Source organism: Cherax quadricarinatus, chromosome 9 (assembly GCF_038502225.1).
Source record: "Cherax quadricarinatus isolate ZL_2023a chromosome 9, ASM3850222v1, whole genome shotgun sequence".
Taxonomy (NCBI): Eukaryota; Metazoa; Arthropoda; class Malacostraca; order Decapoda; family Parastacidae; genus Cherax; species Cherax quadricarinatus.
In genome coordinates this window covers 56,358,938-56,376,270 of record NC_091300.1, presented here as the reverse complement: position 1 = coordinate 56,376,270, position 17,333 = coordinate 56,358,938, and the positions used below count along the sequence as shown (strand labels likewise).

General features: G+C 41.1%; 1 protein-coding gene across 1 annotated transcript in view; it reads right to left on the bottom strand.

The window, feature by feature from the left end:
- The window catches only part of LOC128686026 (phospholipid-transporting ATPase ABCA3), a gene marked incomplete at its 5' end in the record, with an annotated part of 271,789 nt that overhangs the window by 137,122 nt on the left and 117,334 nt on the right, over positions 1–17,333 (bottom strand). The window contains 2 exon segments of the mRNA XM_070083439.1: positions 6,952–7,162; positions 7,473–7,628. Of these exon segments, the coding sequence (XP_069939540.1) occupies positions 6,952–7,162; positions 7,473–7,628 (367 nt within the window).

The window sequence follows — 17,333 nt, the reverse complement described above, 5'->3', positions numbered from 1 at the left end:
CTTTGCATCACATCATATTCCAAACAAGCTGATGGCTTACAATAGTAACACCAGGTAATGTGTGCTCTCTATATCACCTATGAAAACATTATATACGATTACATAGGCTGGCAAAAACCAACCTTAAAAGTGTGCGATCCATTATGAAGCACTAAATACAGATATACCTAATAACATCACACCAAGCATTATTCATATCCTACACTCTTACATGAATGCAGTCATTCCTAAACACACAAGTACTTTATGTTCATACCTGTATGCACACCTCGTATACATACAATGTTGTAGTGTGTCAATACACTACGTACATTTGTTACCCATGAACATCACATCATTAAGAAACAACACATGTATTATACCACCACCCACACCTCACTCACACCACAGGCAAAGCATATATGTTACTGGATCATATCCTAACCACACGGGAAACTAGCCCGCCGCTACCCCTTATTCTATACTTAAATCCCTTTAATCCTTCAACTGAAAACTCTGGCAACCCTCAGTAAAAGCTGTTTCCCATCTTCCCCCATAAAGTTCCCTATTGCGACACTTAGTTGTATATAAGGTCGCCGCTAACACCCTTATTCGTTCATCCACACCCACCTCCCTCATGGCCCAAGACGTATAACTAAAATCAGTGACCAAATATGCAACCGCATTCACCACCATCTGACTCATCCCACCTATATCTACCTAACCGTACCCGCGCAGCTTCTATACAATTACAAAAATACACCTCATGAAAAATGGTCTCCAGACATTCACACGCTTTGCACTCCCCACCCTCCCTTAGTGTCCTATTAAATAACACAACCCCAGACGGCAAGATCCCATGTAAATATCTAAACATTACCTCCTGTACACCCGGTTTAACATGCAATTGCCGTAGACATTTCCATATATTCTCCCACGCATACATTAGGTATGCCCCCTCAACTGTCGCCACCACTGACTCACCCCCCACCCTCTCAAGAATCCTCAATTTGAGGCAAGACGGTTCCCTCACCGTCATTAAAACTCTCAACATTACCTCACCAATCATTAAATCCACCATTGCATATCTGTGCACAGTCTCTCAAGCCCCCTCCCCTCGCCCCCCCTCACTCATATAACCCCATTTTAGATACACACCATTCTTTTTTCTAGAGGTATAAGCCCCAGCCCCCCCGGCCAACAGGAAGCGTCACCACCCCTCTACTTAACCATTCACAACAGGATCCCCATATAAATCTGAAAACTCCATGTTGCAAATGTTGCACCTCTCATCGCCTCAATGGGTATATTACCACCACGTCCCATAGGTTGCTATACAAAAGGACATTCGTCACAATAACCCTTTGATGCAGCATTAGCTGTGCCGCCCTCAAACCGCCAAGTCTTTTCAAAACCCCATCCACGATGCGCATCGAATTTGCCTCTTGCGCGACCCTATCATCTCTCACGTACACTATCCCACATATCAGTAGTTGATCCACCACACTTCACCCGCCCTCTACAGTCCCATCTCTATGTACTCTATCCCCTAGGTCCATATACTTGGACTTTGCTACATTAATTTTCATCCCAGTAGCCTCACCAAACATGTCCACCACCCTGCCTACCCTATGCAAATCCCTATCATCCCTCACCAAAACAGTCATGTCGTCCACACATCTATCCCACTATACCCGCCCCTCCCTCTCGTTCAGTACCAACCCAACCTCCCGCAATACACCACCTAACTGCCCTATAAAAGGAATCCTGTAGACACGCAAACAAATTTGCCACAGAGGGTATCCCTGTCACAATCCCCTTCCCATCTGAATGTTAACACCTAGCCTTCTGTTAACCTGTACTCTCATAGACACTCTCTGATACAATGTTTTCGCCCAGGATATAATTTCCATCCCGAAACCCTGCCAACGCATGAAACTCCATAATGCTTCCCTTTCTATGCTATCGCAAGCTGCCCTCCAATCCAATGCCAAAACTCCCCCACCCCCGAACTCCCCCTGTTTCTCTATAAAACTTCGAATCATACCATGCCCTTCATACAGTGACCTACCCGGCACCCCTTATTGTCCTCTATCAATTACCTTACCTATCACCTGTTTGATTCTATTCCCTAATATTCTTGCAAATAACTTACAATCGCCGCACATAAGTGAAAGTGCCCAGTAATCCTCTACCATGGTCTGTCCACCTTTCGCGAGCAGCAGTCCTTTGCTGCTCGCCCATTACCCCATCAGCCTTCATGACGTTGAACAACCTTACTAAAAACCCTCTCAATACTTCCCAATTCCTGACATAAAAATCATTAGGCAGCCCATCTACACCCGGCGCCTTACCTAAACTCGCCCCCAACAATGCTTACCAAATCTCACATTCCGTGATTGGCCCTTCCAATGTCTCCCAATCTGTACCATCAATCTCACACTGCACAAATCCTCCCATTTCCCATAACGCCACATCTCGAATACCCATCCTTTGTATATATGACTTAAACCATGTATCTACATATCCACTCATACAATCAGTCATCGCTAAAATCTGCCCCTCCCTATACCCTTCCATCCCCATGTGAACAGTTAACCCCATGATCTCTGTTGCCGCTCTCTTGCGCTGGCCCCTCAACATGCATGCCGAAGGCCGATCACCCCATAGCACCTCTTACATTCCACCCAAAACTCGTGCACCATCAAATCTTTCGTTTTGCAATTCCCTAATACCCTCCTTTAATCCCTCAATATCGTCCACCGGATAACTGGCACTCCCACGTTCGTAATAAGCTCGCAACTGCCCTTCAAGATAGCATTGATACCTGTACTTCAACCTGTTATATTCCCTCCCACTACGGACATAAAATTCTCTAATACGTGTTTTCGCCATCGAGTCCCGCCAACTAACCAGGTCACTATCCCCAGGCGCCTCCATCACCAACCCCTGCCACAACTGCACAGAAGACTGTCGGCACTCCTCTTTCTGCAACAACTTCACATTTAACTTCCAATATCCCTTAGACCTTCTTGGCAACCCCTCCCAACATATATCTGCCAAAACACCCCTGTGATCTGAAAATACCACGTCCATCACCCGCACACTGTGCACTACTACTGCTCTGGGCACGTACAATCGATCCAGTCTAGCAGCATACCCGTGCCTAATATATGTATGCTCCACCACCCCACCTCCCCCAACGTCCATCAACCCTACCCCAGATAACAAATCCCCAAATGTCCCCGAACAATACCCTGCCCCTTTTGGTTCAACATCCTTACGCCTTATCACACAATTTCAATCACCTCCTATCACGGCTACCCCTGGCATCCCATGCAAATAATATACTAGAACCCCCCTAACAAATTTATTCTTCATATGTCCATCACCCTCTGCTGGGCCATACACACACACACCAACGTCATCTGTGCCCGGCCCCATAACCCATCCACACGAATCACCCTCCCCTCCCTCCCCCCCCCCCTCACAATGCCGCACAACCAACGGGCTAGTTTCCTTCACCAGAATGGCTACACCTCCTTTCAACCTGATTGCATGCTCAACATACACGTTATATCCCTCCACCTTCAACTCATATCCCGGTGTATAATTGTGTTCCTGCAAAAACACTACGTCTACACCATGACGCACCGAATATTCACTAAACTGCACACACTTTCTCTGCGACCTCAAACCATTAATATTCAATGTCAAGCACTTAAAGCCGACAAAGGGGGTTTCCCTCTTGACACTATTACCGACTTGTCACATGATCGTCTCATTGCACCCCTTTCCCTCCACCCCTTTCTGGACACTGTTACCCAACCCCTGCCCCTGAGTGCCACTGAAACCTCTCTGCATGACATCTGCCCATGTTTTCTTCCCTGGGCGCTGTGCAGGCATAAGCGCTTATTCTGAATCAGAATGCACTGCTGCGTGCTTTCACGTAGTGCCCTCAGTCTGTATCATGTCATCCGGCGCGGTGTCCTGATGAAGTTCCACCTCCACCGTTCGCACCAACAAGGCATCCCTGTCACACACCTCAGGCTGAGCTGCCTTCACCATGCCCTCCTCCACAGCAGACCCAAGATCCAGGTCTGTACCCTCCTGACAAAGACTCTTGTTTCCCAAAAAATCACCCAATGCGGATGTTATCGTTGCTTCCGCATCGCTGTCAGTCACTTCTGGGATAACCTCATCCAACACTTGTACGACGTCCAAGGAAGGGGTGTCCCCCCCTCTCGCGGCACCTGCTGTCTCCATCTCTGCCGCCCTCTCAACCTCCTCACTCCATGACAAATTCTGCTGAGGCAATGTCGCATACGGTTGATCTTGGTTTGCACTCTTCTCCTCCACATCACATCGTTGCTGCTGTTCCTTATCACCACGTCCCCTACCACACTGTGCAGCAAGGTGATCATACGACCCACACAATCGACAGGTACGACATTGCCCAGCATATGTCACAAAAACCTGAGTTCGAAAATCATCCAGCACCACGTACGATGGTATAGGATGACAGAGCGTCATCTTTATGGAGTATGTGCCCTCAGGTATCCCCACATATGGCCCGCCCGACCACCTTCCTGCAGTGGCCGTATGTATCGTACCGTATTTACTCAACGCAAAATGAATGTCAGATGCATCCGCCTCTAACGGCATATTCCTGATCTTAACCCATGTGTAGTAGCGTGAAACATCGTGCAACTGCACCGTCACAGTATGGTTAACAGGTATGGCAACCTCCTGGAACTTATCCACCACTGCCTCATACACACTTGCCGAGCTGAATTTCACAAAAATCCTCTTTGTGCCGTTCAGCGCCACTCTGCAAATCTCCTCGATGGCTATGCCATAGGTATCACGGATTATTGCAGACAGAAGTAACTCCATAGACGGCACTGTCACAGCTCCACTGTCAATTCAATACAGACTGTATTGATACGACGCCGGCTAGACAGCGCCCTGTTGTGAAAATATAACTGCCACCAGACAACTCCAGAAGGCAGCAGCAGCGCATGTCCTCTCCACTCAAGGGTTGAGAGACGAATGTAATTTATAAGTACAATGGAACCTCTGGTCACGACCATAATTCTTTCCAAAACTCTGGTGGCGACCCGATTTGGTTGTGACTTGAACCTAATTTCCCCACTGGATTGTATGTAAATACGATTATTCCGTTCCAGACCCCTATGAACTGTACGTAAATATTTTTTTTTTTTTAATTTTTAAGCACAAAAATAGTTAATTATTCCATAGAATGCACAGTGTAATACTAAACTAAATGTAAAAACCTTGAATAACACTGAGAAAACCTTGAACAACAGAGAAAACTAACACTGCACAAGTCCTTTCTAGACTCCGAGGAACCGTTCGCTGTAAACAGATCTTTCTTTTTTTTAGTTTTAAGAGACGTCTAATGGCTGAGAAGTGAACTCCATTATTTATCTTCCGATTTCTTTCATTTTTTATGTACGTTAAGAAGAATCTTTCCATCATACATTGACCAAGTTTCAATAAGACAGCCCAACAAACAACTGAGAAAAAAATTATTTACCACAAATCATATATGGTAAGTCCTAGCCGGGTACTGGCATTGTGAGAAGCTGTTTGTGCACTACCTGCTTATAAAACATTGCTAATCCGAATTTATAACGGTCGTAATTACTGTAATTTATGAATAACTTACTTCTGAGATAATCGACGAGAACGAGTACGCACCGAAAAAAAAATCGAGAAAATAAGTCACTCTGACTTTTTTGGGTTATCCTAGGTTCTCTACACATATGCTGCTATGTATGATAATCTATGTAACTGTATTTGTGTATACCTGAATAAGCTTACTTAGTTTTATGGTGCATTACGAGTGTATATCACAGTTAGCACTGTATTATACTGAATTTTCTCTAAGTATCCTGGAAGGGATAAGAGGATGGTACTTTATCTTTTATTCTCGAGTTCACAGTATTGTAGATGAATGGTTCAAAGAACCGACATGATGTTGAATTAGACACATGTGCAACTCTTGGGTATCTTTATAGAGGAAACGTTTCTTAATACTTGGGAATTCTTCACTTGTCTAACCCTTGGGCACGACCTACTTCCACATTGGACAAATGTGACACCACCTACGACTGCTGCACCTCTCCTGCCATACGGTTTATAAGCTGCTTCTCCGCTCATATGCCGTATTCTATTCAAGATTGATGGACTGACCACATCGATTCAAGGCTGAGGGACTGATTACCTCATTCTCCTCCTGTTCTTCAGTTTCTCCTTTGTATGGACTGATGAAGCCACTGTGTGGCGAAACGTTTCCTCAATAAAGATACCCAAGGAGGCCTGGTCACAGACCGGGCCGCGGGGGCGTTGACCCCCGGAACTCTCTCCAGGTAAACTCCAGGTAAACCCAGGAGTTGCACATGTGTCTAATTCAACAACGAGTTCACAGTGAACGAACGCATGTCTGAGACCGACTACAAGGCGAGGCTCCTTGTTAGGTGTACACAAACAACAGGAAGTGGCGAAAATTGACGAGTGTAAAAAAAGTTTCGAGGAATGTGAAAATTGGCACAGCTGTGTTTGTTCGGCACTGATTATGTATTTGTGACCAGATGTAAAAATTTGGCGAATTTTTTGGGCGTGAACCGATTTGTTCGTGTTCGGAAGCGTTCGTGACCAGAGGTTCCACTGTATTATTATTATTAATGTAATAATTTCTTCAAATCTAACATTCCTAAATGTTAAATTTAGAATTACTAAATACAGCTAGTGGTAAGCTTTATTTAAAAATGAATTACACCCATATATACCACTGACTTCTGCATAAGAAGTTTGAAAAATGGAAGGTGGCAAGGAAATAAGGTATATTAAAATCGTCAACATCATTTGGAATCTAATCATTACTATATGAAAATAAATTTATAGACTGAAGCATTCAGTCAATACCCGGATGAATTCTTCTCTTACCAAACTTGTTTTTGAGGAATAGTGATGACCCTGCACAAACCACCCTGCCAGAGGCCATAATAGCTACACGGTCACCCAGTACATCAGCTTCCTCCATGTGGTGGGTAGTGACGAGGACGGTGCGACGTCCTCGCTCTCCCTGCACCACGTCCCACACCCACCGTCGAGACTCTGGGTCCAGTCCGCTGCTTGGCTCGTCCAGGATCACCACCTACACAACATATACATTTCAGGAATTAAACTGGAATTTGGTCGGATTTTCATTGTACTCATGTTTTTATTTTTTTATTTATAAAATTTATTTATTATTTTTTTTTTTTTTTTGCTTTTCTCAGCTTCTCTAATACTGTTAAAGAAGTGTATACAAAAGAACAAGGGCATATAATCCATTGCTGAAATTATTATATACTTATTGCTTCTGAATATAAATATCAATGCATATTTCTGTCTGTGATTATAAAAACAGGTATAAGACCTATATATTTAACACATTAATTGTGTTTTGTTTAGCACGGATGTACCTTGGAACCTCCTATGAGGGAGATAGCCAAGCAGAGTTTGCGTTTCATGCCACCAGAAAGTTGATTGCCGAAGAAGTCTTGTTTGTCGTGCAGATCCAATTGTCTCAGGATTCCCATGCCTTCTTCTCTTGAAGCAGCTGTTGTCATCCCTTTAAGCTATGGGTAAGGAATCACTCTTTATCCATAATATATATATGTCGTGCCGAATATGTAAAACTGTTCAATTAGCAAGAACTCATTTAAAATTAAGTCCTTTCTAAAATTTTCACTTATACGTCTAAAGATATATTTTTTTAAATTAATGTTAACGTAAAAATTTTAATTCTGCCTATTCGGCACGACATATATATATATATATATATATATATATATATATATATATATATATATATATATATATATATATATATATATATATATATATATATATATATATATATATATATATATATGTCGTGCCGAATATGTAAAACTGGTCAATTAGCAAGAATTCATTTAAAATTAAGTCCTTTCTAAAATTTTCTCTTATACGTTTAAAGATATATTTTTTTCATTAATGTTAATGTAAAAATTTATAATTTTGCACCAAAAGGAACTTAGAAAACTTACCTAACCTTATTATAATAAGCGCAATTTATTTTAGCCTAACCCATCTAAATATATTTCAGTTTTGCTTACAGTAATTTAATACTAAACAAACACAGTGAAATATATTTTTTTCGTTAGGTTCAGAATGATTTTGGCGAAATTATTGCATACACAAATTTTCGCTTGTCCTATATGGCAAGATGAGCGTTGCTATTTAAGCCAAGATCGCAAGTTCTGCCTATTCGGCAAGACATATACATATATATATATATATATATAAGTAGTCAAAAAAGCGGCTGGGGGGCTCCTTCCGGAAAAAGGCATGCGGCTGGGAGGCTCCTTCCGGTTTTGGCCTTCCACTGGGCGGTGTATCGGGTCTAGGACCAGTGGCTGGAGGGTCACCTTTTCACACCTAGGTGTTACTTCCGGTTTTGACCATGACCTCGCCCTCGAGACTACCTCACCCTTGACCCCCCAACCAATACCCCCACCCACGACCCCCCCCCCTTCGCGACCCCCGTCGCGCCGCGCGCCCGCGCGCCCGCCCGCGCGCCCGCCCGCGCGCCCGCCCGCGCGCCCGCCCGCGCGCCCGCCCGCGCGCCCGCCCACGCGCCCGCCCGCACCCTTCGCGACCCCCGCCCGCGCCTTCTGCAGCGTCATCCGGATCGCCCCCGCGCCTCGAATTTTTTTCCGATTTTTTTCGAATTTTTTTTTAATTTCATTTTCTTGTGCTCTCCATCTCCTCGGATCAAATTTTTGAGGTTCCCCCTCTCACTTTCACCCCCATCCCAAAATTTCTCGAAATCAAAGTCTCCATCTCCTCGGATCCCCCTCCCACTTTCAGCCCCCAACCCCAAAAATTTCTCGATAATACAAGTTTTTTGGATTCCCCCCTATGGGGTTTTCGAAATTCTCCATCTCCTTGGATCAAGGTTTTTTTGGGTACCCCTCCTTTCACCCCCCATCCCCAAACAATTTCTCAATATCAAAGTCTCCACTTCCTCGGATCCCCCTCCCACTTTCACCCCCCAACCCCAAAAATTTCTCGACAATACCATGACTCCATCTCCTCGGATCGAGTTTTTTGGATCCCCCCTATGGGGTTTTCGAAATTCTCCATCTCCTCGGATCAAATTTTTTCGACAATACCATGACTCCATCTCCTCGGATCAAGTTTTTTGGATCCCCCCTATAGGGTTTTCGAAATTCTCCATCTCCTTGGATCAAGTTTTTTGGATTCCCCCCTATGGGGTTTTCGAAATTCCTCGGATCAAGTTTTTGGAATCCCCCCTCTGGGTATAAGCATTCAAATGAACTCCTCCTATGGGGCATGGTGCTCTCTCTTACTACAGGTCTAATGAAGGGTGTTTACTCGGCAGTCAGTGACGTCACGTGTTGACCCAGCACACAGGTTGAATCTTGTATACCCTTTTAATTAATAAGGGGACATAGCAGTGACGTCACGCACACACAGGCTGAATCTTGTCGATCCTTTTAGTTCATTCAAGTTAATAAGGGGATATAGTACCTACATCATAGGGAAAACATTTTCATCATCAGAAAGTCACATTTTTTTTTTCGTTAATACCCACAATTTCTTTACAACACAAGTCTAGACATTTTTTAACTATTTCATCTCAGGTCACTCCCCACGAAGTAACCTCCTCCCCACCCTCCCAAACCCTCACACTCCAACCAACACCTCACAATTTTCACTCATAACCCCCAATTTTTCTCGTTTTAACCCTTTTAGTTCATTAAAGTTAATAAGGGGACACATGCATCAGAAAGTCACCACATCGCTTACATCCACTTTCGTTAAATTCACTACTCACAATTTTACATATTACGAAGTTAATTAAATACGCACTTTTACTTTGAACATCTTCAAAACACTCTCATAAATCATTTGAATACTCACAAAAAATACCTTTATACATTTCCAAACAACACTGAAATACTCCAAAAACATCATTCGAACACCCCCAAATCACCTCTGAATACTCCCAGAACACCTTCATAAGTATTCTTGCACATCATTTGAACACCTTCATAAGTACTCTCATAATCATTTGTACACCTTCAAAAAACACCTTTGAATACTCACATAAACACCCTTGAACACCTTCAAAACACCTTTGAATAACCTCAAAACACCTTTGAACACCTTCAAAACACCCTTGAACACCTTCAAAAACAACATTTGAACACACTCAAAACACCTTTGAACACCTTTGAACATTTCCAAAACACTATTTGAGTACTCCCAAATAAGATTTAACATCTCTAATTTATCTGCACTTACACATTTCATTAAATTACAACTCATCCCTCAGTCTCCAGACTAGGCATTTTCTCGTTTTTACCCTTTTAGTTCATTAAAGTTATTAAGGGGACACAATACATCAGAAAAAAAGTCGCAAAAACTAACTCAAACACTTTACTTTGAACACCCCCAAAACACTCTCATAATCATTTGTACACCTTCAAAAAACACCTTTGAATACTCACATAACACCCTTGAACACCTTCAAAACACCTTTGAATATCGTTTTTTTTAAACTAATTTCATCACAACCCACTTATATCATCTTTTTTTCGGTAACTCTAATTCGACTACACTACCCTCATCAATTACCAACAAATTTTACTCGTTTTAACTAATGTTATCACTGTAACCAAGATTTTCACAAAAAAAAAAACTCTATGACACCTAACACACACGCACACACACCCCACAACACCCACAATTTTTCTCGTTTTAACCCTTTTAGTTCATTAAAGTTAATAAGGGGACACAGTACATCAGAAAAGTCACAACAACAACATCCACAACCCACAATTTTTTCTCGTTTTAGCTAATTTCATCAGAAAAAGTCCCAACAACAACCCACTTATAACATCTTTTTTCGGTATCTCTAGTTCGACAACAACACCCACAACACCCACATCCCACAACACCCATGAACATTTCCAAAACACTATTTGAGTACTCCCAATTACACCACTGATTACTACTAAAACACCGCTGAATTCAATCAAAACACCCTTCAACACCTTCAAACACCCTTGAACACCTTCAAAACACTCTTGAACACTTTCAAAAACACCTACCCTTGAACACACTCAAACCACCCTTCAACACCTTCAAAACACCTTTGAACACCTTCAAAACACCTTTGAACACCTTCAAAACACTCTTGAACACTTTCAAAAACACCTACCCTTGAACACACTCAAAACACCCTTCAACACCTTCAAAACACCTTTGAACACCTTCAAAACACCTTTGAACACATTCAAAACACTCTCATAATCATTTGAACACACTCAAAACACCTTTGAATAACCTCAAAACACCTTTGAACACCTTCAAAACACCCTTGAACACCCTTGATCACCTTCAAAAAAAACAACATTTGAACACACTCAAAACACCTTTGAAGACCTTTGAACATTTCCAAACAACACTGAAACACTTCCAAAAACACCATTTGAGTACTCCCAAATACACCACTGAATACTAAAACACCACTGAATACACTCAAAACACCACCAAAATCACCATAAACTAAGATCAACACCCACATCCCACAACACCCACAACCCACAACACCCACAATTTTTTCTCGTTTTATCTAATTTCATCAGAAACTCACAACACCCACACCTCCCATTTTTTTCTCGTTTTAACCCTTTTAGTTCATTAAAGTTAATAAGGGGACACACTACATCAGAAAAAGTCACATCAACAACCCACTTATAACGTCTTTTCGGTATCTCTAGTTCGACAACAACACCCACATCCCACAACACCCACATCCCACATCCCACACACACACACAGACACACACACACACACACACACCCTAACCTAGCCTAACCTAACCTAACTTATCCTAACCTAACCTAACCTAACCTAACCTAACCTAACTTATCCTAACCTAGCCTAACCTAACCTAACCTAACCTTACCTAACTTATCCTAACCTAACCTAACCTAGCCTAACCTAACTTAACCTAACCTAACCTAACCGAACCTACCCTAACCTAACCTTACCTAACATAACCTAACCTAGCCTAACCTAGCCTAACCTAACTTAACCTAACCCAACCTAACCTAACCTAACCTAACCTAGCCTAACCTAACTTAACCTAACCTAACCTAACCTAACCTACCCTAACCTAACTTATCCTAACCTAACCTAACCTATCTTAACCTAACCTAACCTAACCTAGCTGAACCTATCCTAACCATTCCTAACTTAACTAACCTAACCTAACCTAACCTAACCTTACCTAACCTAACCTAACCTAGCCTAACCTAACCTAACCTATCTTATCCTAATCTAACCTTGCCTAACCATTACCTAACCTAACCTAACCTATCTTAACCTAACCCAACCTAACCTAGCCGAACCTATCCTAACCTAACCTAAAATATATTGGAACACTTCCAAAATACATTAGAGTACTCCAGAATTACTTTGAACGACTCCATTTTTTGGATATTTCCAAATTAGTTTTGAAAACTTTATCGTAAAATCGAAACATTATTTTCTTGTTGGTAAACACACTCAATGGTAGAAATATTTACTCGATTTCCGAATAGAAACACTTTCCTCGCTCTGAGAGACTCATTGTGGGTCACCCCTTCCCCCCAACACCACTGGGTAATGCGGTTCACACCCAAGGTAGATTTAAGATAATCATGAACACCTGCGTCAACTCAGGACAGACAGACGCCATGAAATGCGGGTAACATCCAAGGTAGAAAATCATCTCTTTCCAGACCAACTGTCTATCCTAACCTAACCTAACCTAACCTAACTCCATCAATCACCTCTATCCTAACCTAACCTAACCTAACCTAACCCAACCTAACTCCATCAAACACCTCTATCCTAACCTAACCTAACCTATCCTAACCTAACCTAACTCCATCAAACACCTCGAATACTACCTAACTTAACCTAACCTAACCTTACCTAACCTACCGAACCTAACCTAACCTAACCTATCCTAACCTGTCCTAACCTAACCTAACCTATCCTAACCTAACCTAACCTAACCTAACCTAACCTAACCTAACCTAACTTATCCTAAGCTAACCTAACCTAACTTATCCTAACCTAACCTATCCTAACCTAACCTAACCTAAAATAACGAACCTAACCTAACTTATCCTAATCTAATCTAACCTAACCTAACTTATCCTAACCTAACCTAACTTATCCTAACCTAACCTAACCTAACCTAAAATAACCTAACCTAACTTATCCTAACCTACTCACTTTACTTTGAACACCTTCAAAACACTCTCATACATCATTTGAGACCCCCTTTTTTCAATATCTCTCATCCACAACCTTTATCATCTCACTACAGAACAACCCCAAGATTACTTCGAACACTCTCATAAAGCATTTGAGTACTCACATAAACACTTTTGAACATTTCCAAACAACACTGAAGCACTTCCAAAATATCATTTTGATTACTCCCAAATAAGATTTGACAGCTCTAATTTATCTACACTTACACATTTCATTAAATTACATCTCATCCCCCCAAACTCCTCCCTCATTCTCCAGACTTTACAACATTAGCACAAAAAAACTAACTCATACACTTATGACATGAGACATTACCATATCTAACACACTGACTAACTTTGAACCAACTCTGAACACCACTGATCTTCTTCAAAAAATGCTCTGCACATCATTTGAACACCTTCAAAAAAACACCATCAAACACCTCCGAATACTCCCAAAAAACACTACTGATTACTACCAAATCACCACTGAATACTACCAATCACCGTCAAAATCATCAGAAACTAAGTTTAACATCACCATCTAACATCCTTTTTATAGAAATCCCCTCAAATCACTATAACCAAGAACTCCCTCCCCATTTGGCGCATGAAAAAAAAAAAAAAAAGCATGAACACAAACCTAATACGCAAACACTTAGTACATGATCACCATCAACTGAAAACATATCTTGTACACACACATAATATAAGACAATCACCAACTACAATCACCCATGTTCACTTACCTCAAAATCACTAATATCACAGAAAACAATCATTTTTATAAACATTTCACACACACACACACAAAAAAAATCATATTTGACAATATCTAAGCGCACTCACCTCACTACCACCAACATACGATGTCTCACCTCACAGGACCGACGAGCTCACCTCCAGTGACGTCACACTCCCATTGTGTTACTTGGTGGTTGGTAACATCACACCTAACCCCCCCTTGTTTCAACCTGTTGTACCCTACATTATCTAAGAACACTATATCCAAGACGATTACCAGATTTTATGATCCCCAACACCAAGATCACAGAAAACACACATTTTTATAATTATTCACACAAAAATCACGATCACCAATTCCATATCATGTTTACCGTCATCTATCAACACTAATCACCAAGATCACCAAAAAATCTAAGATCATGCATCTCAAAACTACTATGATCACTGAAAACACTTATTTTTTAAACATTCGCACAAAAATAAGACATACACAAAAATACCACAACACTTCCACCAACATCTATAACATAACATGAGCACTATAACATATCACTATCACAAAAAAAATAATACACAGACACCCACATATTATACATTTCAATCACAAATTTAAGACATGAGACATACACACCAAATCTAAGACATTCACCTCCAACTAAGACATACACCTCACCCCTAAAACATCCTTCCTTATTCATTCCGTATATCTCCTAGAGCTGTTTTAACCCCGACGGATCCATCACGACGTAGGAGCCAGAGTGTAGTAGGTGGTGTTGGAGTGGTGATGGTTCCTCTGGCTCCTACGTCGTGATGGATCCGTCGGGGTTAAAACAGCTCTAGGAGATATACGGAATGAATAAGGAAGGATGTTTTAGGGGTGAGGTGTATGTCTTAGTTGGAGGTGAATGTCTTAGATTTGGTGTGTATGTCTCATGTCTTAAATTTGTGATTGAAATGTATAATATGTGGGTGTCTGTGTATTATTTTTTTTGTGATAGTGATATGTTATAGTGCTCATGTTATGTTATAGATGTTGGTGGAAGTGTTGTGGTATTTTTGTGTATGTCTTATTTTTGTGCGAATGTTTAAAAAATAAGTGTTTTCAGTGATCATAGTAGTTTTGAGATGCATGATCTTAGATTTTTTGGTGATCTTGGTGATTAGTGTTGATAGATGACGGTAAACATGATATGGAATTGGTGATCGTGATTTTTGTGTGAATAATTATAAAAATGTGTGTTTTCTGTGATCTTGGTGTTGGGGATCATAAAATCTGGTAATCGTCTTGGATATAGTGTTCTTAGATAATGTAGGGTACAACAGGTTGAAACAAGGGGGGGTTAGGTGTGATGTTACCAACCACCAAGTAACACAATGGGAGTGTGACGTCACTGGAGGTGAGCTCGTCGGTCCTGTGAGGTGAGACATCGTATGTTGGTGGTAGTGAGGTGAGTGCGCTTAGATATTGTCAAATATGATTTTTTTTTGTGTGTGTGTGTGAAATGTTTATAAAAATGATTGTTTTCTGTGATATTAGTGATTTTGAGGTAAGTGAACATGGGTGATTGTAGTTGGTGATTGTCTTATATTATGTGTGTGTACAAGATATGTTTTCAGTTGATGGTGATCATGTACTAAGTGTTTGCGTATTAGGTTTGTGTTCATGCTTTTTTTTTTTTTTTCATGCGCCAAATGGGGAGGGAGTTCTTGGTTATAGTGATTTGAGGGGATTTCTATAAAAAGGATGTTAGATGGTGATGTTAAACTTAGTTTCTGATGATTTTGACGGTGATTGGTAGTATTCAGTGGTGATTTGGTAGTAATCAGTAGTGTTTTTTGGGAGTATTCGGAGGTGTTTGATGGTGTTTTTTTGAAGGTGTTCAAATGATGTGCAGAGCATTTTTTGAAGAAGATCAGTGGTGTTCAGAGTTGGTTCAAAGTTAGTCAGTGTGTTAGATATGGTAATGTCTCATGTCATAAGTGTATGAGTTAGTTTTTTTGTGCTAATGTTGTAAAGTCTGGAGAATGAGGGAGGAGTTTGGGGGGATGAGATGTAATTTAATGAAATGTGTAAGTGTAGATAAATTAGAGCTGTCAAATCTTATTTGGGAGTAATCAAAATGATATTTTGGAAGTGCTTCAGTGTTGTTTGGAAATGTTCAAAAGTGTTTATGTGAGTACTCAAATGCTTTATGAGAGTGTTCGAAGTAATCTTGGGGTTGTTCTGTAGTGAGATGATAAAGGTTGTGGATGAGAGATATTGAAAAAAGGGGGTCTCAAATGATGTATGAGAGTGTTTTGAAGGTGTTCAAAGTAAAGTGAGTAGGTTAGGATAAGTTAGGTTAGGTTATTTTAGGTTAGGTTAGGTTAGGTTAGGATAAGTTAGGTTAGGTTAGGATAAGTTAGGTTAGGTTAGATTAGATTAGGATAAGTTAGGTTAGGTTCGTTATTTTAGGTTAGGTTAGGTTAGGATAGGTTAGGTTAGGATAAGTTAGGTTAGGTTAGCTTAGGATAAGTTAGGTTAGGTTAGGTTAGGTTAGGTTAGGTTAGGATAGGTTAGGTTAGGTTAGGACAGGTTAGGATAGGTTAGGTTAGGTTAGGTTCGGTAGGTTAGGTAAGGTTAGGTTAGGTTAAGTTAGGTAGTATTCGAGGTGTTTGATGGAGTTAGGTTAGGTTAGGATAGGTTAGGTTAGGTTAGGATAGAGGTGTTTGATGGAGTTAGGTTGGGTTAGGTTAGGTTAGGTTAGGTTAGGATAGAGGTGATTGATGGAGTTAGGTTAGGTTAGGTTAGGTTAGGATAGACAGTTGGTCTGGAAAGAGATGATTTTCTACCTTGGATGTTACCCGCATTTCATGGCGTCTGTCTGTCCTGAGTTGACGCAGGTGTTCATGATTATCTTAAATCTACCTTGGGTGTGAACCGCATTACCCAGTGGTGTTGGGGGGAAGGGGTGACCCACAATGAGTCTCTCAGAGCGAGGAAAGTGTTTCTATTCGGAAATCGAGTAAATATTTCTACCATTGAGTGTGTTTACCAACAAGAAAATAATGTTTCGATTTTACGATAAAGTTTTCAAAACTAATTTGGAAATATCCAAAAAATGGAGTCGTTCAAAGTAATTCTGGAGTACTCTAATGTATTTTGGAAGTGTTCCAATATATTTTAGGTTAGGTTAGGATAGGTTCGGCTAGGTTAGGTTGGGTTAGGTT